Below are 24,000 nucleotides of genomic sequence, written 5' to 3' on the forward strand. Positions count from 1 at the left end.
GTGAACCAGTGAGTCAGGGAACCAGTGAGTCAGTGAGTCAGTGAGTCAGTGAACCAGTGAGTCAGTGAGAGAGTTGCTCGTTTAATCGCGAATGTACTAATCAATGTACGTGGAACACCCCCAGGGAGTCCATCAACAGCCTGAAGAGGAAGTACTGGTCCCAGGCCGAGCCCACCCAGAGTGACGCGGCCATAGAGAAGACCCTGAACGACGTGGCTACTGAGGGGTGTCAGTTCCTGCTGGACGAGGTGTTCCTGGACCTGGAGGTGAGGGGGGGGGGGGTTACCGTGGTTACATGTTACGTGTGTCTCGTCTGGTGTTCAACCTCTCCAGATTCTCCTCCGTCACCCCTCTCCTTCGCACCCTTCACTGGCTCTCGATAGCAGCTAGCATCAGACTCAAGACCCTGGTGTTCCCAGTGTCTACTATAGAAATACAAATAAATGTTCTTCTTCTATCTACTGAGACTGCCAATGGCCCCTGGTGGCCTGAGCTGGATTAATCTTCCTGCTACGACTGGTGGATTGACGATTCACTTCCTTAGTCAAATGTATCGATTGTATGAATGAAATTGAAATGAAATGTAATTGTGTGTGTGTGTGTGTGTGTGTGTGTCCAGGGCCACCTCAGTGAGCTGCTGACCAGGCGGTGGCTGGGGGGGGGCCACGCCGTGGACACCATCTGCGTCACCGTGGAAGACTACTTCAAAGACTTCGCCAAGATCAAGAAACCCTTCAACCAGGTGGGAGGGGCCAGGGGAGGGGGAGCCAATCACAGAGTAGAACAGATCTGTGTCTGTAGCAGAGAGCCAATCAGAGAGCAGAGCAGATCTGTCTTAAACTGCCACTGCCTTATCCACCTAATTTTTCTGGTTTTCTGCTCGAAATGACATGCCCACAGTGAATATAGAATATCTCCACAATCACAAGGGCCTTCATAATGATATTGTTATCAAATGAAAGCTAACACCTGTGGGGTGACTGTAGAAGTGTCAGAATCAAAATCTATGTTACTGTGTCAGAGCAAATAGAGCTAGAACATTATAAAACATCTCAAATTCAGTCTCCGCCTAAAAAAACAACAGCTTTTACAGTGAATATCACCTTGGAAACCTGATAACCAAGCCCAAATCATCTAGGAATCAGTACTCCAGGGTCTTATTATGAATGAATGAATGAATGAATGAATGAATGAATGGACTTTATTGTCATTGCTACAGTACAGGTACCAAACAACGAAATTTAGGAGGGGTGGCTTAGTACTTAGGGGTGTAACGGATCACGGAAATTCCGTGATCCGTTCGGATCGCCCTCCACGGTTCGGAACGCATGTGTACCGCGGATCAATTGCAAAATGTTAACAAGTAATAATATTACTTAATATCTTACTTAATATCTCTTGTAATGCACAATGTCGAGTTTCCATGAAAAGATAGACGCGACAGTTGCGGGCTTTGTTTTACTCTAAAGCGCAATGATAGGTTGATAATGCGAAAGAAAAAGAATCCGTTGTTTGCTCACTACACGTGAAGCTGGAAATCCACAACAACAAGGCTGCGTTCGTAAATCCGCGTTCGTAAATCCGCTCTGGAATCTGAGCGCTGAGCGCTCTTGTCCAATCAAATTACTTGGTCCCTTTATGACGTCGGACCCAGTGTGCGCTCCGGCGCTCTCAAAGCGAATTTACGAACGCGGCCCAAGTGTGTCATGTTACGTTGTTCGGCGGAGAAGAACTCAGAATGCCTCCCTCGTCATTTAAATGCCATGTATGGGAGCACTTTGGCTTCTCTGTCAACTATGACGGAGGCACGAAAAAGGTAGCTCGACAACTTCTGATAATGTAGGCATTTTTTTCATACCATGTTCAAAATAAGGGTTCACTTTATTATTTAGTTAAAAGTGGCATAAAACATGTTTATTCATCTGCTTTAAAGAGCCCAGTGACTCACTGCTGCAACCAGGCGCCTCCCTCTCTCCTATAATTTAAATTGAGTGTATTTCAGTATAATTATGTAATGTTTGAGTGTAGAATATGTTATATATATATATATATATATATATATTACCAGTTTTGACATCTTGAATGTTGTTGGTTTTTGTCACATAGTAAAAGTGGTGCTTTTACAGAATTCAAGGAAAAAGCAGTTTTTATAAAAACAAAAATGTTTTGTGTTGATCCGAAAAATTATCCGATCCGTGACTCAAAAACCGTGACACGATCCGATCCGTGAGTTAGGTGATCCGTTACACCCCTATTAGTACTTGTGCCAAAGTCGATGCTAGTAATGTGAGCAAATGCAACTTTGTACCTGTTTTAGTACAGGTATGTTTAGGCGGACACCTATATGTTTAGGCCATTTGGAGATATTTTGGCACCATCTTTGACCTTTGACCTTTCTCATGTATCAGATTTTATTTTTTTTTGTTTGGGGGGGGGGTTTTTTTTGGGTTGGCCGACCAATGGTATGGAAATTCGGCGTTGAAACCGGACATGACACATTCTCCAGTTGGAGAAAACTGGATGTGACTTAGGCCGTGTTTACCGTCTCGGGGAAAAAATGGTGGCATCGTATAGCATGCAAAGTTGTGAAAAAAATGTGATATCGATGAAGAGAATTGATCGAGGTAAACTCTTTATATCACTTCGGATCCCCTTGGGGGTCCGTTGGCTCCTATGAGGTTAAAAACTGGTTTAGGTCCTACCTACAGGACAGAAGCTACTATGTCTCCATTGGCAACTTTGTGTCCGACCAAATTAAATCCTTGGCCCCCTTCTATTCAATCTCTACATGCTTCCATTGGGACACATCATAAGAAAGTTGCCTACCACAACTATGCGGCTGACACTCAAATCTGCCTTGCCTTGTAGGAGATGACCAGTGAAGCCCATCGCAGGGTGGTGGTTGAGTACCTGAAGGCGGTGATGCAGAAGAGGATCACCTTCAAGACGCCAGACGAGAGGCGGGAGGGGGCGGACCGCATGATCAAGGAGGCGGAGCAGTTCAAGTTCCTCTTCAGGAAGCTCACCGCGGTCAGTGTGTGTGTGTGTGTGTGTGTGTGTGGGGGGGGGGGGGGGATCTAGGGGGGTATTCCACATACGTTGAGAACTACATCAGAGGTTAGTTAAAAAAGCCTGGTTCCAGCTAATCTCGATTGTGATTTAAGACTCGCCTCGTTTAAATAATCCAATTCAGGTTTGTCTCATCAATGAGAACTCAGTTCAGGCTTGGATATGCTGGCTTTGGGCACACAGAGTAGTAAGCAGCCCAGAACAGTCGAAAAGAAGATACTATGACTGGAAAATGACAGCACAGCACTCTGCTTATGGAGCTTTATGAAGACGAAAAGGGCAATACTGCCGATTACTGACAATTAACGAGGCTTAAAAATTGCTGACAGATTAAATGCGTCGGTCATACTACTCCTATTTTAGAGACTCTACACTGGCTTCCTGTTGAGTTCAGAATAGATTTCAAGATCCTTCTGCTTGTTTATAAAGCTCTCACTGGCACAGCACCAGAATATCTGAAAGACCTTTTGCTAGCATATCAGCCCGGTAGAGCTCTCAGGTCTTCTGACGCTGGTTTTCTCTGTGTACCACATGTACAAAAGAAGAGATTTGGTGAGGCTGCATTCTCATGTTATGCTCCAGATTGTGGAATGCACTGCCAGTTTACATTAGGGATGCAACCTCAGCAAATATGTTCAAGTCAAGACTAAAAACCCATCTTTTTAATATTGCCTTTAAATGACTAAATAATTAAATTAAGATTATAAAAACCCATCCTTTTAATATTGCATTTAAATTACAAAATAATTAAATTAAGATTATACAATGATTAAAGCAGTGACTATATGTGTGTTTATTAAGTCATTATACAATGACTTTGAGCTGCAAAGTTTGCAGGAAAAGTGCTATACAAATAAAGTTATTATTATTATTATTATTATTAGTATTATTACTAGGCCCTACTTATTGTTTTATGTTCATATTTTAATAAATGAACATTCACTACCGTGGTGATATCAGCAGCAGGCTACACACTATCAGATCACTAGGATGGCAGAGTGGTATTAGCCGCTGCCGCCAGATCATAGTGTTCTTTTAAGACATGGGTTCGAACCGGGCGTGTGTGTGTGTGTGTGTGTGTGTGTGTGTGTGTGTGTGTGTGTGTGTGTGTGTGGGTGGGTGTGTGTGTGGGTGTGGGTGTGGGTGTGGTCTAACGTGTGGTCTGTCTCCCTGTCTCCCTGTCTCTCTCTGTCTCTCTCTCTCTCTCTCTCTCTGTCTCTCTGTCTCTCTCTCTGTCTCTCTCTCTCTCTGTCTCTCTGTCTCTCTGTCTCTCTCTCTCTGTCTCTCTCTCTCTCTGTCTCTCTGTGTCTCTCTCTCTCTCTCTCTCTCTCTGTCTCTGTCTCTCTCTCTCTCTCTCTCTCTCTGTCTCTCTCTCTCTAACGTGTCTCTGTCAGACTGGTGGCCAGGGTGATGATTGTGACCGTCTGTGTGACGCCATCTCTGCCATCGCTGAGGTGTTCAAGCTGACCGACCCCACACTGCTCTACCTGGAGGTGTCTACCCTGGTCTCTAAGTACCCTGACATCAGGTACACACACACACACACACACACACACACACACACACACACACACACTGCTCTACCTGGAGGTGTCTACCCTGGTCTCTAAATACCCTGACATCAGGTACACACACACACACACACACACACACACACACTGCTCTACCTGGAGGTGTCTACCCTGGTCTCTAAATACCCTGACATCAGGTACACACACACACACACACACACACACACACACACACACACACACACTATGACTATGTGTGTGTGTAGTATACAACCTAGTAGTTTGACCTGGTGAGAAACTAGCAGGATTTTAGCATCATTATTCTCAGTCCCAGTTAATGTCAAACAGCTAAAACATGGAGTTCATATCCACACTGAACTTATTTACTTTTACAGGAGAATATATATAAAAAAAGAAACGCTAATGATCGCAAGGTTGTCAGATTTTCGGTTCGAGCCCCGGCTGGCCACATGTCGAAGTGTCCTTGGGCAAGACACTGAACCCCAAATTGCTCCCAGTGAGCTGGCCGGCGCCTTGCATGGTAGCTTGGCCGCCATTGGTGTGTGAATGTGCGTGTGAACGGGTGAATGAGAGGCCGTTGTAAAGCGCTTTGGATAAAGGCGCTATGTAAGTGCAGTCCATTTACCATTTGTCCCCTCCGGGCCCCCGTAGGGAGGAGCACATCGTGGCGTTGTTGGCGGTGCGCGGGGACGCCAGCCGGGACATGAAGCAGATGATCATAGAGACGCTGAACCAGAACAAGCAGGCGTACGCCGGCGTCACGCAGCCCATCTTCAGAGACATCACCGTCCCCACCATGGCCATGTCCACCATGTCCTCCATGGGCGTGCCCAAGCTGCTGAAGTAACGCTGCCTTCACACGCTCTCAGAGAAGTAAACGCTGTGTTCACACGCTCTCAGAGAAGTAAACCCTGTGTTCACACGCTTTCAGAGAAGTAAACGCTGCCTTCACACGCTCTCAGAGAAGTAAACGCTGCCTTTACACGCTCTCAGAGAAGTAAACGCTGTGTTCACATGCTTTCAGAGAAGTAAACGCTGCATTCACACGCTCTCAGAGAAGAAGCTCCCACCTGGAGAGTCGCCGTAGAAACACCAAACCAGAGTTTCACCAACCAATGGGGAAGCTCTACGGCAATAATGTAGGTGAATTTTAACTCGGGGCTTCAGAGTTTTTTCAGAGATCGCATGAACGCAGCGTTGTAACAGACTAGATCGATCCTGCAGCCAATCAGGATTTATTGGGGTTTATTGTTTTGGACTTTGAACAAGGTGCCATAGCCGTGTGGGTGATTGACAGCTTGACAGACCTATGAACTTCCAGGAGTGATGTATTGAAGGATGTGTCAGTTACTGAGACGGGACCTTAAGCCCACCCCCCCCAACACACACACACACACACACACACACACACACACAGCCCCCATGCCTTGTACATTGTATGAACTAGTTTCAGTGAGAAGGTAACTCTCTGAGTATCTGTCAGAGGAATGTGGAATAAAAGCCTTCCTGTCTGAGCTGCTGCTGGTGTCTTCATTTCTGCTGAGATGTTCTACAATCAATCAATCACTCAATCAACCAATCAATCATTCAAACAAACAAACAATCAATCAATCATTCAATCATTCAAACAAACAAACAGTCAATCATTCAAATGTTTTATATGAACAGATCGGTCGCACAGTCCTTCACAACAGAACAATACTAAACTATATAAACAATAACTACAATATAAACACTAGGATCTAACACACCCAACCATACAACAAGCAGGCAGCGCTGTCGCCCCCGGTAACAGTGTTGTTGCCCCCGGTAACAGAGTGTTGCTGCCCCCGGTAACAGAGTGTTGTTGCCCCCGGTAACAGAGTGTTGTTGCCCCGGTAACAGAGTGTTGTTGCCCCCGGTAACAGCGTTTGAGCCAAGTGGCGGGTGGAGAGAAGCGCTCATGTGACAGCTGCAGGGTGGGGGGGGGGTGTCAGGGTTGCCATGGAGACGATAATCTCTCCCTCCTCCCCCGGCGCTGTTGCGTGACCGTTCGCAATTGTGGAGCTGCGCTCCCATTGGGCCTCGGTCGGCTTAGGAACACCCACTCAGGAGCGACGTGATTGGTCAGTTTCAGGTCTCTGAGGTTATTTGTGTCGTTAATCTGATAAATATTTGGCTGTTGTAGATTTTGCCGTAGCGGTGTTGACATTCCTGGGTCGGGGTGTGTGTGTGTGTGTGTGTGTGTGTGTGTGTGTGTGTGTGTGTGTGTGTGTGTGTGTGTGTGCGTGCGTGCGTGCGTGCGTGCGTGCGTGCGTGCATGCGTGCGCGCGCGTATATGTGTGTGAGTGTGTGTGTGCATGACCGGCGTTGCACACGCCCCCGTGGCCCAATCAGAGCCCACACACACAGGAATACACACACACACACACAGAGGGATACACACACACACACCCGTCAGCGATCCCAAACCCTGGATGACTGACACGCCATGGGGGTGTGGCCTGAGCCATGGGGGTGTGGCCTGAGCAGAGATTACTTCCTGGAGAGCCGTGAGCCGTGAGTTCCTACAGTACATACACACATACATATACATAATATCTTCTACTGTCACTACTGTTTCTCCTTCTATCCTTCCTTCTCTCATCCCTCTCCTTCTATCCTTCCTTCTCTCATCCCTCTCCCATCCTCTCATCCCTCTCTCCTTCTATCCTTCCCTCTCTCATCCCTCTCTGTCCAACCGACAGTGTTGGAGATGAGGCTGTTCACTAGGCGTTCCAGGACAACGTCCACACACACCGTCTCCTGGTGTAGACTAGCCTGCCCCCTGCTGGCCACACAGAGAACTGACCCTCCCAGTAACTGCATTGATCTAATAATAACAATAATAATAACTTTATTTGAATAGCACTTAACATCAAAGTGCTTTACAATAGGTAAGCCACAGTCACAAATTTCAATTTAAAAACACACAATTTCGCAGCACAAATACAATAGGTAAAAACAACTATTTCAATTTAAAAACACACATAATTACACAGCACAAATACACAGCCTATGACATATAGACAACAGAAAACAGGTTGGGTCTTTAACTTAGTTTTGAACACTTTCACTGATTCTGCCTGTCTGATGTCTAATGGAAGACGGTTCCAGAGAGTTGGTGCACGGAAGGAAAACGCCCGCTCACCGATTGTCCTTTTTCCTGACTCTAGGAACAATCAGCAGGGCAGAGCCTTGTGAGCGCAGAGCCCTTGAGGGCACATATGGGTCGAGAAGGTCCTTTAAATAAGAAGGCGCAGTGCCATTTATAGCTTTATATGTTAGTAGCAGCATCTCAATGCAAATTATATTTTTTAAACCTCTTTGAGGTGACTTTTTCAACGGCGCCCTGATTACACACTATACAGGATGAATTATTTAATGTCATAAGACAAGATACAATAGGTATTCAGCCTGAATTAGACCAGACCCAGACAGAGACACACACACACACACATGCACACACACACACACACACACACACACACACACACACACACACACACACACACACATACATACTCTGAAGGCTGTGTACACCTGCTGCCACTCTCTCTAGGTCTCTCAAACCTTCCAAAATAAAAGGTGAAACATTTATTAATATTATTTAAGCAATATCACACGAGAGGGAGTGTGTTATACTGAATATCAGCACAGCTGTGATTCGGTCGTAGGTACGAGGCCTACTATAACAGCATGACCTCCAGTGTGATATCGCTTTTATACAACAGTTCGCGATTTATTAGTTAACAGTAATAAGTGACAACAGATTATGATTTGTTTGTTTATTTAATCATAAAAATAAACAAAAAATAGTTCCGCAACTGAACTTCAAATGGACTGTTGCCTAGTAACCTGAACACAAACATGTCGTCTAATTAACGGTAATTTAGTAGAACATCTGTGCGGCGGAGTGATACATATAGTTAAAGGTCCCAGTGCTGTTATACTGTATATCAGCACTCATGGAATGCCTCTTGTCCAATCAAATTACTTGGTCGGAACTAACTGTTGTATAATATACATTTTTATTTGTCTCCAAAGTAATGTTAAACATGTCAGCAACACGTCTATATAACAAATGCAATAAGTTGTCCCAAAGATAGCATATATGTATCTATGTATACAAGGAAGCACAACATAATGTAATCACTCATGTTGTCTAATGCTGGGAACCTAGAAAACGATACATGTGATACACAATAATAATAATAATAATAACTTGGATTTGTATAGCGCCTTTCATAAAACCCAAGGCCGCTTACATACCGTTACATTGCTGTTACATTATTCCTCACCATTTCGTCCTCGGGGAATAAGGAGAAATGTCATTGAAACAAACAGCGCCATAAATTAACAACTTCAATGTAATAGACAATAATAATAATTATAACTTAAATAACTTTTATTTGTATAGCGCTTTTCCTGCAAACGTTGCAGCTCAAAGTGCTCCAATCATTATATAATCATAATTTCATGATTTAGTCAATCTTTAGGCAATATTAAAAAGATGGGTTTTTAGTCTTGACTTGAACATATTTGCTGAGGTTGCATCCCTAATGTAAACTGGCTGCATTCCACAATCTAGGGTGGTTCACATTCCACACTAGTTCATCTCCTTTGTCATTTTCACCGCTCATCTAGATCTCCCCGCGGGAACGCGCCGAAATAGAAGAGGAATGTGATGGTGTGTGTAGGAACGGGGAGGTATTGTCACTGTCACCAGTGGTAGCATGGTGGTAGGTCTAGCTAGCGCACCCCTCCTGTCTGGGATTAGCTCCACACTCACCCTCACACCCAGATTCCTCCAGACACAAAGTTCTCGAGGTCGACACTTGTGGGGAAAGTCTGTTTCTTGTGGGGAAAGCCTTTCCGCTTCGCCCAGCTGAGGCGCGAGGAGATCCACCCAAACCCCAGCGCCTCGCAGTCGCTTTGAGACGGGCTGAGACCGCTGGGGAGGCTGTGGCTCAGGGCATAGAGGCGGCGGCTAACGATCGCAAGGTCTGTGGTTCTGTGGTTTGATTCCCGGCTGGCACGCGTCGAGTTATCCTTGGGCAAGACACTGAACCCCAAATTGCTCCCAATGAGCGGGCCGGCCGGCGCCTTGCATGGTAGCTTGCTGCCATTGGTGTTTGAATGTGTGTGTGAATGGGTGAATGAGAGGCCGTTGTAAAGCGCTTTGGAAAAAGGAGCTGTATAATAAGTGCAGTAGGTAGTGACTGCAGTCCTGACAGCAGATAGGTAGAGACTCTGCAGTCCTGACAGCAGATAGGTAGTGACTCTGCAGTCCTGACAGCAGATAGGTATGAATGAATGAATGAATGGTCTTTATTGTCATTGATATAGTACAGGTACCAAACAACAACATTTGGGAGGGGGGGCTCCCCTGGTGCTAGGAAAAAAAAACTAAAACAAGAAGGGAAAAGAGCTGGTTTACATAAAATAAAGGCTATGTACACTATCCACTATACTATACTATACAAATAAAACACTGTGCTGTACTCTATGCTATGCTATACCTATTCTAACATTTCCTATCTCTGAACCTTATGTACCCGAGGGTTGTCATATTGCACATAGTGTTATTGCACATTCATTTAAAGTGTCGCAGTTTGCAGGTTTGAAATGTTCACAGTTGTGTTTCAGTGTTGCACTTGATTTCAATCTAGTAGCTGCCATCAAATTGTCTAGATTGTCCAGGGCCTAGAACCTAGGTCTTTGCTGTATTCAGGGCCTGAATGGCCCTGGGGTAGAAGCTGAGCTTCAGTCTGTTTGTCCTTGCGAAGATGGTCCTGAACTGCCTGTTCGAGGGCAGCCGAGCAAAGTGTTCGTACCCAGGGTGGGATGGGTCTCTGGAGATCTTGGAGGCCTTCCTGAGGCAGCGTGTGTTGTACAGCTCTTCCAGAGAGGGGAGGGGGGCGCCGGTGATCTTCTGGGCCGATCTCACGACTCTCTGTAGCGCATTCCTCTCTGCGGCTGTGCAGCTGGAGAACCAGATGCAGATGCAGTAGGTGAGGATGCTCTCCACTGCGCAGCGGTAGAAGGTCACCAGCATCTCCTGTCCGATGTGGTCTTTCCTGAGGACTCTCAGGAAGTAGAGCCGCTGTTGTGCCTTCTTGATGATGGCTGCTGTGTTGATCTTCCAGGACAGGTCATCCTGTATGTGCACCCCCAGGAATCGGAGGGTTGAGACTCTCTCCACGCTCCCTCCATTGACGAGCAGGGGCTGGACCTCAGATTTTTTCCTCCTGAAGTCCACGATGATTTCCTGGGTCTTTGACTGGTTCAGCAGCAGGTTGTTAACCTTGCACAGCTTGCCCAGCTGCTCCACCTCATCCCTGTACGCCGCCTCGTCCCCCCCCCGAGATGCAGCCCACCACGGTGGTGTCGTCTGCAAACTTTACGATGGAGTTGCTGGGGTGGACGGGGGTGAAGTCGTAGGTGTAGAGGTTGTAGAGGATGGGACTTAGCACGCAGCCCTGGGGGGACCCAGTGCTGAGTCTGAGGGCTGTGGAGGTGTGGGAGCCCACCCGCACCCTCTGGGGGCGGTCAGACAGGAAGTCCTTGATCCATGCACGTATAGAGTGTGATAGTCCCAGGTCTAGTAGTTTGGTCACTAGCCTGTCTGGAAGGATGGTGTTGAAGGCAGAGCTGAAGTCCACAAAAAGCAGTCTCGCGTAGCTGTTTCCCCTCTCCAGGTGGGATAGAGTGGAGTGGAGAGTCGTCGCGATGGCGTCCTCTGTGGACCTGTGGGCTCTGTAGGCGAACTGGTATGGATCCAGGTTGGGCGGGAGGCGTGTGACTATGTGGGCCCGGACTAGTTTCTCGAAGCACTTCATGATGATTGGTGTGAGTGCCACCGGGCGGTAGTCGTTTAGGCAGCTCACCGTGCTTTTCTTCGGGACTGGGATGATAGTTGAGGTTTTCAGGCAGGGTGGGATGGTGGCCTGGGACAGGGACTGGTTGAAGATGTTGGTGAAAACCCCGGCCAGCTGGTCGGCGCAGTCCCTCAGCACCCGTCCCAGGACGCCATCCGGCCCTGAGGCTTTCCTGGGGTCCACCGCCTTCAGCACGCGTCTCACTTCATGCTCTGTGAGGGTGAGGCTGCTGAGAGCTGGAGAGAGTGGTGTTTGTGTTGTGGTTACCTCCGTTCGCCCCTCGTCGAACCGGGCGTAGAAGGAGTTCAGCTTTTCCGCCAGCAGGGGGTCGTCCTCCTGGAGACTCTGCAGTCCTGACAGCAGATAGGTAGTGACTCTGCAGTCCTGACAGCAGATAGGTAGAGACTCTGCAGTCCTGACAGCAGATAGGTAGTGACTCTGCAGTCCTAACAGCAGATAGGTAGAGACTCTGCAGTCCTGACAGCAGATAGGTAGTGACTCTGCAGTCCTGACAGCAGATAGGTAGAGACTCTACAGTCCTGACAGCAGTTAGGTAGTGACTCTGCAGTCCTGACAGCAGATAGGTAGTGACTCTGCAGTCCTGACAGCAGATAGGTAGAGACTCTGCAGTCCTGACAGCAGATAGGTAGAGACTCTGCAGTCCTGACAGCAGATAGGTAGAGACTCTGCAGTCCTGACAGCAGATAGGTAGAGACTCTGCAGTCCTGACAGCAGATAGGTAGAGACTCTGCAGTCCTGACAGCAGATAGGTAGTGACTCTGCAGTCCTGACAGCAGACAGGTAGTGACTCTGCAGTCCTAACAGCAGATAGGTAGAGACTCTGCAGTCCTGACAGCAGATAGGTAGAGACTCTGCAGTCCTGACAGCAGATAGGTAGTGACTCTGCAGTCCTGACAGCAGATAGGTAGAGACTCTACAGTCCTGACAGCAGATAGGTAGTGACTCTGCAGTCCTGACAGCAGATAGGTAGTGACTCTGCAGTCCTGACAGCAGATAGGTAGAGACTCTGCAGTCCTGACAGCAGATAGGTAGAGACTCTGCAGTCCTGACAGCAGTGGGAAGCGTGTTCCATCAGCATAGAAGGAACTGGTATCAATCAGTTTCTGTATTTATTTTAACCTTTTCGCTCTTTCCACAATGTACAAACAATGTTTGTTATCACTAACTCAACTCTTCGTTCTCCTGTAACATTCAAGTGTCTAGACGTGTCAGTGATGTCACAATGCACCAACATTCTGACCTGCACATAATGTCATACGTAAGAAATACAAACCAACTTGTAGATGGTGAAGTTGCTTTTGCGTTATTTGAAAAAAGTTTTAATAATAATAATAATAACTTTTATTTGTATAGTGCTTTTCCTGCAAACGTTGCAGCTCAAAGTGCTCCAATCGTTATATAATCATCATATAATTATTTAGTCATTTGAAGGCAATATTTAAAAGATGGGTTTTTAGTCTTGACTTGAACATATGTGCTGAGGTTGCATCCCTAATGTAAACTGGCAGTGAGACACAATCTGGTGCATAAAATGAGAATGCAGCCTCACCAAATGTCTTTTGTACATGTGGTACACAGAGAATACCTGAGAGCTCTATTGGGCTGATATGCTAGCAGAAGACCTGAGAGCTCTATTGGGCTGATATGCTAGCAGAAGACCTGAGAGCTCTATTGGGCTGATATGCTAGCAGAAGACCTGAGAGCTCTATTGGGCTGATATGCTAGCAGAAGACCTGAGAGCTCTATTGGGCTGATATGCTAGCAGAAGACCTGAGAGCTCTATTGGGCTGATATGCTAGCAGAAGACCTGAGAGCTCTATTGGGCTGATCTGCTAGCAGAAGACCTGAGAGCTCTATTGGGCTGATATGCTAGCAGAAGACCTGAGAGCTCTATTGGGCTGATATGCTAGCTAGATGTGTCAGTGATGTCACAATGCACCAACATTCTGACCAGCACATAATGTCATACGCAAAAAAATACAAACCAACTTGTAGATGTTAAAGTTTAAACAGTGGTGAAGTTGCTTTCGCGGTATTTGAAACATCGATTTATTTTTTATTAACATTTTTCCTTTATACAAAACACAATGAAGCAAAGGAAAAATACATTAAAAAAGGGGGACATTTTTAATGAAAATAGAAATAGAAACAGCACATGGGTTTTTTCATCACATTGCAACTTTTTTTAATCTTTCAGATTCAAACCTCTAGGCTAGTGGTGTCAACTCTGCCCTCTGTAATCTATCCACTTCTCCCATTTCCTTTCAAACCTTCCTTCCTGCACCCTCAATCTAAATGTGAATCGCTCCATGGTAAATATCTCTTCCACAACGCCCAGCCACCGCTCCGTCGTAGGGGGGGTCTACCTTGTACCATACGTTAGAATTATAAGGTTCTATCTCCGTTTTTGTCAAAATTGACTTTTTTACATAATCTGATCCATTCGGTGTTTATTAATGCCTGTGTGGTGTTATTTTTTAAAATGTTGATTTTTTTAAGTTAGTAATTAATAAAATACAAAGGTTCCATCACACAGAACATAATGGAATGTAAAAACTTTGACGCTCAATATCTCTGAACTACCCTAAACGGAGATAGAACCTTATCATTCTAAACTCACATTCATGCCATGTGTTCGCCAGCAGGGGGCGCTGCTGTGCCATCACCATGTCCCACAAGTGGCCCTACTACTTTAACTCTACCAGCCAGGGCACCAAATTACCCTGTATTCAATCACAGCCAGATCAGAGGGTTTCAGAACGAGCTCATTCATCTCGCGCACCACAAAAGGTTGTTTGCAGGGAGGGGTGGGTGGGGTGATGTTGTTAATCAGCACTTTTAATTCCTGCGTGTGTAATTAGCCAACGGCACAGAGCCGCTGTGAGAGCTGGAGGGAGCTGGTCACACAGACAGCAGGGGCTGGCTGACCTTACTGTGGAGACTGAGGATAACATGTAGAATAATCATAATAATAATAATAATAATAATAATAATAATAATAATAATAATAATAATAAATATAATCATAACATGTTTTATCTTGTCGTATTTATTTTGGAAAGTGTGAGACCTAGAGAACAGGTGGACACAGGCTTCAGAGAGAGAGAGAGAGAGAGAGAGAGTGTGTGGGTGTGGGTGTCTCTCTCTGTGTGTGTGTGTGTGTGTGTGTGTGTGTGTGTCGGGTGGGGTGTGTGGGTGTGTGTGTGTGTGTGTCGGGTGGGGTGTGTGGGTGTGTGTGGGTGTGTGTCGGGTGGGGGGTGTGGGTGTGGGTGTCTCTCTGTGTGTGTGTGTGTCGGTGTGTGTGTGTCTGTTTGTGTTGGTGTGGGTGTGTGTCTGTTTGTGTGTGTGTGTGTGTGTGTGGGGGTGTCTGTGTGTGTGGGTGTGTGTGTGTCTCTGTGTGTGTGTGTGTGTGTGTTTGGGTGTGAGTGTGCATGCATTCCCGTGTGTGTGTGTGTGTGTGTGTGTGTGTGTGTGTGTGTGCGTGCGTTCCTGTGTGTGTGTGTGTGTGTGGGGGGGGGGGTGGGTGTGTGTGTGAGTGTGCATGCATTCCTGAGTGTGTGCGTGTGTGTGTGCATGCGTTTGTATGTGTGTGTGTGTGTGAGGTAATCTGCGTGTGTGTGTGTGTGTGTGCACCTGTGTGTGTGTGCACCTGTGTGTGTGTGTGTGTGTGTGTGCACCTGTGTGTGTGTGTGTGTGTGTGCACCTGTGTGTCTCTGTGTGTGTGTGCGCGCTCCTGTGTATGTGTGTGCGCGCTCCTGTGTGCGCGCCTGTGTGTGTGTGTGTGTGTGTGTGTGTGCCTAACCCCTCCCCTGCCTCCCCTGTAATCCACATCCCAACCCCAAAGCCACCAGACCTCTCTGCCTCCACCTCCTCCTCCTGCTGCACCAGACCTCTCTGCTCTCTGCTCTCTACTGCGTCACTGCTGGCTGGGTATAAAACAGCTTCCAGGAACAGACTATTCATGTCTGCTAGCTACAGGACAGTCCAGCCTCCTCCCTGCCTGCCAGCCTGCCTGTCTGTCTGCCTGCCTCCCTGCCTGTCAGCTACAGCACTGAACACTACAGACACACACACACACACACACACACACACACACACACACACACACACACACACAGCCTGTCCAGCGAGGAGCAACGTCCAGCTGAAGCAGGCGTTCAGTAGAGCAGGCGTACAGGACTGGGTTTGGTTTTTGGGGGGTTTTTACGATTTTTTATTGTATTTATTTTTCCTGTGGCGGTCTGGTTCTGGTTCTGGTTCTGGTTGTGGTTCTGTCAGAGCGCTCCCTGGGACGTGTCGGACCGGCAGAGAGAAGGAGGTACGTGGTGGATTACACCCTGGCTGGGATGGACCATGCTTCTCTGGATTAGATTAGATTAGATTAGATTAGATTAGATTAAACTTTATTGTCATTATAGAGTACAAGTACTATACAACGAAATGCAGTTTGCATCCAACCAGAAGTGCAAATAGTGATATAGTGCAAAGATCTGATAGTGTATATACAGAATAGGATATGTACAGTTATGAAATAACTACTAACTACGTATGTACTATAAACTAACTACTAACTATATACTACTATTAGATGAGATTTTTTTTTTAGATTAGATTCAACTCTATTGTCATTTCACAGAACAAGTACCAGACAACAAAATACAGTTTAGCATCTAACCAGAAGTGCAAATAGTGATATAAGAACATGATATAAAAACATGACAGTGATAGTGATGGGTACAGTAAGGTATGTAGGGTAGTTTAGAGGTATATACAGTTATGACTATGTACAGTTAAGGTAGCTATACAGTTATGGTAGATATGTACAGTTAAGGTAGATATGTACAGTTATGGTAGATATGTACAGTTAATGTAGATATGTACAGTTAAGGTAGATATGTACAGTTATGGTAGATATGTACAGTTAAGGTAGATATGTACAGTTATGGTAGATATGTACAGTTAAGGTAGATATGTACAGTTATGGTAGATATGTACAGTTAATATAGATGTGTACAGTTAAGGTAGATATGTACAGTTATGGTAGATATGTACAGTTAAGGTAGCTATGTACAGTTAATGTAGATATGTACAGTTAAGGTAGATATGTACAGTTAAGGTATCTATGTACAGTTTTGATTGATTGATTGATTGATTGATTATACTTTATTGTCCCCGAGGGGAAACTTGTCTTGGGCATGGTACTTAAAGAGTTAAGATAGCTATGTACAGTTAATGTAGCTATGTACAGTTAAGGTATGTATGTACAGTTAAGGTAGCTATGTACAGTTAAGATAGCTATGTACAGTTAAGGTAGCTATGTACAGTTAAGGTAGATATGTACAGTTAAGGTAGCTATGTACAGTTAAGGTAGATATGTACAGTTACGGTAGCTATGTACAGTTAAGGTATCTATGTACAGTTAAGGTAGATATGTACAGTTAAGGTAGCTATGTACAGTTAAGGTAGATATGTACAGTTACGGTAGCTATGTACAGTTAAGGTATCTATGTACAGTTACTGTAGATATGTACAGTTAAGGTAGATATGTACAGTTACGGTATCTATGTACAGTTAAGGTAGCTATGTACAGTTAAGGTATCTATGTACAGTTACTGTAGATATGTACAGTTAAGGTAGATATGTACAGTTACGGTATCTATGTACAGTTAAGGTAGCTATGTACAGTTAAGGTATCTATGTACAGTTAAGGTAGATATGTACAGTTAAGGCAGCTATGTACAGTTAAGGTATCTATGTACAGTTAAGGTAGATATGTACAGTTAAGGTAGATATGTACAGTTACGGTAGATATGTACAGTTAAGGTAGATATGCACAGTTAAGGTAGATATGTACAGTTAAGGTAGATATGTACAGTTTGTAATGTACAGATGTATAAAAGAGGCTATATCACAGAGATATGTGCAACATGCAATATACAGTATGTGCAACATGTATTTATTTTTTTGTAGTACTTCTCTCAGTAGTCAAAGACATTCCATGGAGGGAACAAGAATAGAGAGAAATCAAAAGTCAAAAACAGGCACAGTCAGTAAAAACAACAATAGAAATAGTTAAAGACTATAATATACTAAATATAATAGACTAAATATAATAGACTAAATATAATTTAGATTAAAAGCATGTTGATTTTTTATTGTATTTTTTATTACTACTGACTTGTGATTTATGACGCTGGTTTTCTCTGTGTACCACATGTACAAAAGAAGAGGTTTGGTGAGGCTGCGTTCTCATGTTATGCAGCCAGATTGTGTCTCACTGCCAGTTTACATTAGGGATGCAACCTCAGCACATATGTTCAAGTCAAGACTAAAAACCCATCTTTTTAATATTGCCTTTAAATGACTAAATCATTAAATGATTATTATATAATGATTGGAGCTCTTTGAGCTGCAACGTTTGCAGGACAAGTGCTATACAAATAAAAGTTGTTATTATTATTATCACTGAATAGTGTATGGTTCATATAGCTGAGGCTATAGCCAGCATGTGATGTTTGTTGGTGACATCTTGTAAAAGTCTTGACGTGAGTGTTTAGTGTTGGGACATCACAGACCTCCCCCAGCCTCCCCTGGTGTTCTACCTCCCCCAGCCTCCCCTGGTGTTCTACCTCCCCCAGCCTCCCCTGGTGTTCTACCTCCCCCAGCCTCCCCTGGTGTTCTACCTCCCCCAGCCTCCCCTGGTGTTCTACCTCCCCCAGCCTCCCCTGGTGTTCTCCCTCCCCCAGCCTCCCCTGGTGTTCTACCTCCCCCAGCCTCCCCTGGTGTTCTACCTCCTCCACCCTCCCCTGGTGTTCTACCTCCCCCAGCCTCCCCTGGTGTTCTACCTCCCCCAGCCTCCCCTGGTGTTCTACCTCCCCCAGCCTCCCCTGGTGTTCTACTGCTCTACCTGGTTTCTATACTTTTCCTTGTTAAATAAGATCAGTTCAGGTGACCTAACCACCTACCCAGCACCTCTCTCAGTAGAAGCAGGTGTGTGTGTTGGGATGGCTGCCCCCCAGGTAGAGGTGCTGGGTTCAGACACACCTGGACAGGTCTCTTCATTGCTTCCAGAGCTGGAGATGACAGGTCTCTGTTCTCCTCTCTCATTGGTTCCCCAGCAGGACAGAGTTACTGTCTATATCTCTCCCTCTCTATATCTTAATCTCTATCTCTCTCTCTCTCTCTCTCTCTCTCTCTCTCTCTCTCTCTCTCTCTCCAACTCTCTCATCTCTCTCTCCAGCTCTATCTCTCTCTCTCTCTCCAACTCTCTCATCTCTCTCTCCACCTCTATCTCTCTCTCTCTCTCCATCTCTCTCATCTCTCTCTCCACCTCTATCTTTATCTCTCTCCATCTCTCCATCTCTCTCTCCCTCCATCTCTCTTCATCTCTCTACCTCCTTTCTCCTCCTCACACCATGTCTGCCTCCTCCTCTCTCTCCAGATATTCTACTGTTCCCTCTGAGGTGAGATGAGGGCGTGGCCTATGATGTGTGCGTGGCCTGCAGTGTTAGCCTGCATGCTCCTCCCCCTTCTGAGGGCGGAGTCAGGGGGAGATGTCCGAGCTGGTAAGTCATTCTGATACTTTTATAATACTGATACTTATTAATATGATATGATAATTAATATAATATGATTCTGATATATAAATATATAAATCAACAATGTTCTATGTTCAATCCCCTTTGAAATTGGGGAAAATTGTTTGTAAGTGTTGAAGTTGTTGAAGTGATGAAATACATACTTCCCCATTAAAGTGTGTCCAAACTTTTGACTGGAAATAAAGATGAAAATAAACAATAAAAACGTTAAATAAGGTCACATGTTCAGTCCAGAACTCCTCCTAAGAATCCTATTGGTCCCCCCCCCCCCAGGCTGCAGCACGTCAGCCAATGACCTGGTCTACATCCTGGATGGCTCCGCCTCCTTAGGGGCGTCCGACTTCCTCCTGGCCAAGCGCTGGTTGGCCAACATCACCAGCGGCTTCGACGTAAGCCCCGCCCACACCCAGGTGGGCGTGGTCCAGTACAGCGACACTCCCCGGCTGGAGGTTCCGCTGGGGAAGCACCTGACCAATCAGGAGCTGGTCCAGGCCATCGAGGGAATCGGCTTCCTGGGCGGCAGCACGCAGACAGGAAGGGCCATCAAGTTCGCCACGCAGCACGTGTTCCCCTCCTCCAACCGCACGCAGGTACGTGGACGGGTCATACAGGTGTGTGTACGTGTCATAGATAATGTGTGTACGTGTCATAATCTAAAAATTAATTAGACCCCTGTATTTTCTTTTATTTATTTTTGTTTCTTTTTATTATTACTACTCGATTTGTTTCAGTTTGTAAAGTGTCTGAGTGTCTAGAAAAGCGCTATATAAGAATAATGTATTATTATTATTATTATAGAGGTACGTGTATGTGTCATACAGGTGTGTGTAGGTGTCATACAGGTGTGTGTATGTGTCATAGAGGTGTGTGTATGTGTCATAGAGTTGTGTGTATGTGTCATAGAGTTGTGTGTATGTGTCATACAGGTGTGTATGTGTCATACAGGTGTGTGTAGGTGTCATAGAGGTGTGTGTATGTGTCATACAGGTGTGTGTACGTGTCATACAGGTGTGTGTACGTGTCATACGGGGGGGTGTATGTATCATAGAGGTGTGTGTGTGTACGTGTCATACAGGTGTGTATATGTGTCACACCTGACGTTGATGCACTTGCACATGTATTGTAATTAACTCCATTGAATTCTCCTCTCCTCTCCTCTCCTCTCCCCATCCCCTCTCCTCTCCCCTCCCACCCTCCTCCCCCCACCCTCCTCCCCCCACCCTCCTCTCCTCTCCTCTCCTCCCCCCCCTCCCCCCCTCCCTCCAGGCCAGGACCCGTATCGCGGTGGTCCTGACAGACGGACGTTCCCAGGATGACGTGGTGGACGCGGCGGTGGAGGCGCGGGCCCAGGGCGTGGTCCTGTTTGCGGTGGGGGTGGGGGAGGAGGTGTCCACCTCAGAGCTGGTCTCCCTGGCCTCCAGCCCCGCCTCCACGCACGTCCTCCACGCACACGACTACAGCAGCATCTCCAACATCAGGGACGCCATGCAGCAGAGGCTCTGCGAGGGTGAGTTCTACTAGTACTGTCTGTCTGTCTGTCTGTCTGTCTGGTCTGGTCTGTCTGTCTGTCTGTCTGTCTGGTCTGTCTGTCTGTGTGTCTGTGTGTCTGTCTGTCTGTCTGTTGCCGAGACGACCGTGTGTGAGGGTGAGTCTGTCACCATGACTATTGTGTGTGTGTGTGTGTGTGTGTGTGTGTGTGTGTGTGTGTGTGTGTGTGTGTGTGTGCGTGTGTCTGTGTCCTATGCTGACCTCTCTCTCTCCTCTCTCTCTCTCTGTCTCTCTCTCTGTCAGAGTGTGTGTGTTCTAACCTCTCTCTCTCTCTCTCCCTCTCTCTCTGTCAGTGTGTGTTCTAACCTCTCTCTCTCTGTCTCTGTCAGAGTGTGTGTCTAACCTCTCTCTCTCTCTCTCTGTCAGTGTGTGTTCTAACCTCTCCCTCTCTCTCTGTCAGTGTGTGTTCTAACCTCTCTCTCTCTGTCTCTGTCAGAGTGTGTGTCTAACCTCTCTCTCTCTCTCTCTCTCTCTCTCTCTCTCTGTCAGAGTGTGTGTGTCTAACCTCTCTCTCTCTCTCTCTCTCTCTCTGTCAGAGTGTGTGTTCTAACCTCTCTCTCTCTCTCTCCCTCTCTCTCTGTCAGAGTGTGTTCTAACCTCTCTCTCTCTCTCTCTGTCAGAGTGTGTGTGTCGGGGTCAGATCCCGGGTCTGGACCAGAGTGTGAAGGGCTTCGACCTGATGACGTCCATGCAGGTTCTGCAGAAGGCCCGGAAGGTGCAGGGCTCCCTGCTGTCTGAGCCTGCCTACCTGCTGAGCCCCCGTATAGACCTGACTGAGACCACCAGGTACACACACACACACACACACACACACACACACACACACACACACACATTTTAATCATTTATTTATGTCCACATAGAAACAAGTATACAGGGACACAAATACTGAAGGCACAGATGGGATGCATTCACAAACAGACATGGACAATGTCTTTCACATACAACAGGACAAGACTCACGGGTACAAGTAACACCGTCTCCGCCATATTTGGCGGCTGCCAATAATCGCAGAGACAGAGCAATACTTGCTGAGCCTTTTTGCTTCTCCCTTGGACATTCCCAGTAGACGTAGTCCTCTGACAACCAATCTGTGCACATGTCCAAGACTGCCAAATATAAAGACTAATAGCGTACACCTATAGCCTAGCTCTGAGATGGTGTCTACAAGCTGCTGGTATTTCATGACCTTAGTCATGAAGGCTTCCTCTTCCACACACACACACACACTCACACACACACACACACACCTCCTCAGCCCCCGCATAGACCTGACTGAGACCACCCGGTACACACACACACACACACACACCGCACGCACATGCACACACACACACACACACACACACACACACACACACACACACACACACACACACACACACACACACGGGGGCGGCTGTGTCAGTCGCTTTATAAGTCAGTCTGTTTACACACACACATACTAAACATGCTCTTCCTCCTCCTCCTCCTCCTCTTTCTCCACCTCTCCCCCTCCTCCTCTTCCTCCCCCTCCTCCTCCTCCTCCTCCCCTCCTCCTCCTCCCCCTCCCCCTCCCCCTCCCCCCCTCTTCCTCCCCCTCCCCCCTCCTCCTTCTCCTCCTCCTCCTCCTCCTCCCCCTCACCCCCCTCCTCCTCCTCCCCCTCCTCCTCCTCCTCCCCCTCCTCCTCCTCCTCCTCCCCCTCACCCCCCTCCTCCTCCTCCCCCTCCTCCTCCTCCTCCCCCTCCTCCTCCCCCTCCTCCTCCTCCTCCTCTTCCTCCCCCTCCTCCTCCCCCTCCTCCTCCTCCTCCTCTTCCTCCCCCTCCTCCTCCCCCTCCTCCTCCTCCTCCTCCCCCTCCTCCTCCCCCTCCTCCTCCTCCTCCTCCTCCTCCCCCTCCCCCTCCTCCTCCCCCTCCTCCTCCTCCTCTTCCTCCCCCTCCTCCTCCTCCTCCTCTTCCACCCCCTCCTCCTCCCCCTCCCCCTCCCCCCCCTCCTCCCCCTCCTCCTCCTCCTCCTCCCCCTCCCCCTCCCCCTCCCCCCCTCTTCCTCCCCCTCCCCCCTCCTCCTTCTCCTCCTCCTCCTCCTCCTCCCCCTCACCCCCCTCCTCCTCCTCCCCCTCCTCCTCCTCCTCCCCCTCCTCCTCCTCCTCCTCCCCCTCACCCCCCTCCTCCTCCTCCCCCTCCTCCTCCTCCTCCCCCTCCTCCTCCCCCTCCTCCTCCTCCTCCTCTTCCTCCCCCTCCTCCTCCCCCTCCTCCTCCTCCTCCTCTTCCTCCCCCTCCTCCTCCCCCTCCTCCTCCTCCTCCTCCCCCTCCTCCTCCTCCTCCTCCTCCTCCTCCTCCTCCTCCCCCTCCCCCTCCTCCTCCCCCTCCTCCTCCTCCTCTTCCTCCCCCTCCTCCTCCTCCTCCTCTTCCACCCCCTCCTCCTCCCCCTCCCCCTCCCCCCCCTCCTCCTCCTCCTCCTCCTCCTCCTCCCCCTCCCCCTCCTCCTCCTCCTCCTCCTCCTCCCCCCCTACAGGTCTGTCTTCCCCGAGGGCCTGCCCCCCTCCTATGTGCTGGTGTCCACCCTGCGGCTGAAGGCCCCCACCCAGGGCATGAAGGTGGACCTGCTGAGGGTGCTCTCCCTGGAGGGGGTCGTCCAGCTGGCCGTCACCCTGGGGGGGGCCGACCGCTCCGTCACCTTCACTACCACCAGCCTCCACAAGAGGCAGCAGACCGCCCTCTTCAATGACCGAGGCATCAAGGTGAGAATATGAGAATATAATAATAATAATAATGTTTTATTTGTCAACTTGTCAATCAATTGTTGGTATTTTTCTGCTCTAGTCACAGGGTATCAGCCATAGTCGGCGCCCCTGGAGCAATTAGGGGTTAAGTGCCTTGCTCAAGGGCACATGCAACTCCGTCCTGAGGCGGGGATCGAACCAGCGACCTTCTGATTTCTAGCCGGCCTCTATAACCTCTAGGCTACCGCCGCTGTATGACTACATTTTATGTAGTTTACCAACATAGTTTATGTTTTATAACGTGTCTGTCCAACACACTTTTCCTGTTCATGAAAAGCTTCGTCTAAGCGTTGAGGTTGAATTCATGGTCGGTTATGTCATATTCATGTAGGTTATGACCTCGATAAGAACGCAGAGGGTTTATTTATCTGTGTTTATCCTGTATGTATTCAGGGGAGTCCCCTCTGAGACCAAAGTCTTTTTTCAAGGGTGTCCTGGTTATACAAATATAGAACTAAAAACGATATAATCCGCTATTCAGTTTGAGGTGGACCAACATTCAAATAAGAATATCTTCTTCAACTATTTTCAGATTTCAATGTATGACACGTCATTTGAACGCTTACAGTGT

At 47.4% G+C, this 24,000-nt stretch overlaps 2 protein-coding genes across 4 annotated transcripts in view; both read left to right on the forward strand.

Moving 5' to 3' along the window:
• Nucleotides 1-6,090, forward strand: part of exoc3 (exocyst complex component 3) — a 29,625-nt gene extending 23,535 nt beyond the window's left edge. For 2 of the 3 annotated variants that reach the window (XM_080524393.1, XM_080524394.1), the window contains exons 11-15: nt 125-266; nt 620-742; nt 2,869-3,030; nt 4,464-4,597; nt 5,253-6,090. In XM_080524393.1, the coding sequence (XP_080380519.1) occupies nt 125-266; nt 620-742; nt 2,869-3,030; nt 4,464-4,597; nt 5,253-5,448 (757 nt within the window). In that variant the 3' untranslated portion in view covers nt 5,449-6,090. The remainder of the gene's footprint in view (nt 1-124; nt 267-619; nt 743-2,868; nt 3,031-4,463; nt 4,598-5,252) is intronic. The other variant, XM_080524395.1, reaches the window with a different exon arrangement.
• Nucleotides 6,091-7,071: 981 nt separating this feature from the next.
• The window catches only part of LOC308151794 (uncharacterized protein), a gene marked incomplete at both ends in the record, with an annotated part of 46,119 nt that continues 29,190 nt past the window's right edge, over nt 7,072-24,000 (forward strand). Inside the window, 5 exons of the mRNA XM_080524692.1 lie at nt 7,072-7,132; nt 19,393-19,709; nt 20,386-20,626; nt 21,288-21,453; nt 23,162-23,387. Coding sequence (XP_080380818.1) covers nt 7,072-7,132; nt 19,393-19,709; nt 20,386-20,626; nt 21,288-21,453; nt 23,162-23,387 — 1,011 coding nt within the window. The remainder of the gene's footprint in view (nt 7,133-19,392; nt 19,710-20,385; nt 20,627-21,287; nt 21,454-23,161; nt 23,388-24,000) is intronic.

Source organism: Nansenia antarctica (assembly GCF_963989245.1).
Source record: "Nansenia antarctica genome assembly, chromosome: 2".
NCBI lineage: Eukaryota > Metazoa > Chordata > Actinopteri > Argentiniformes > Microstomatidae > Nansenia > Nansenia antarctica.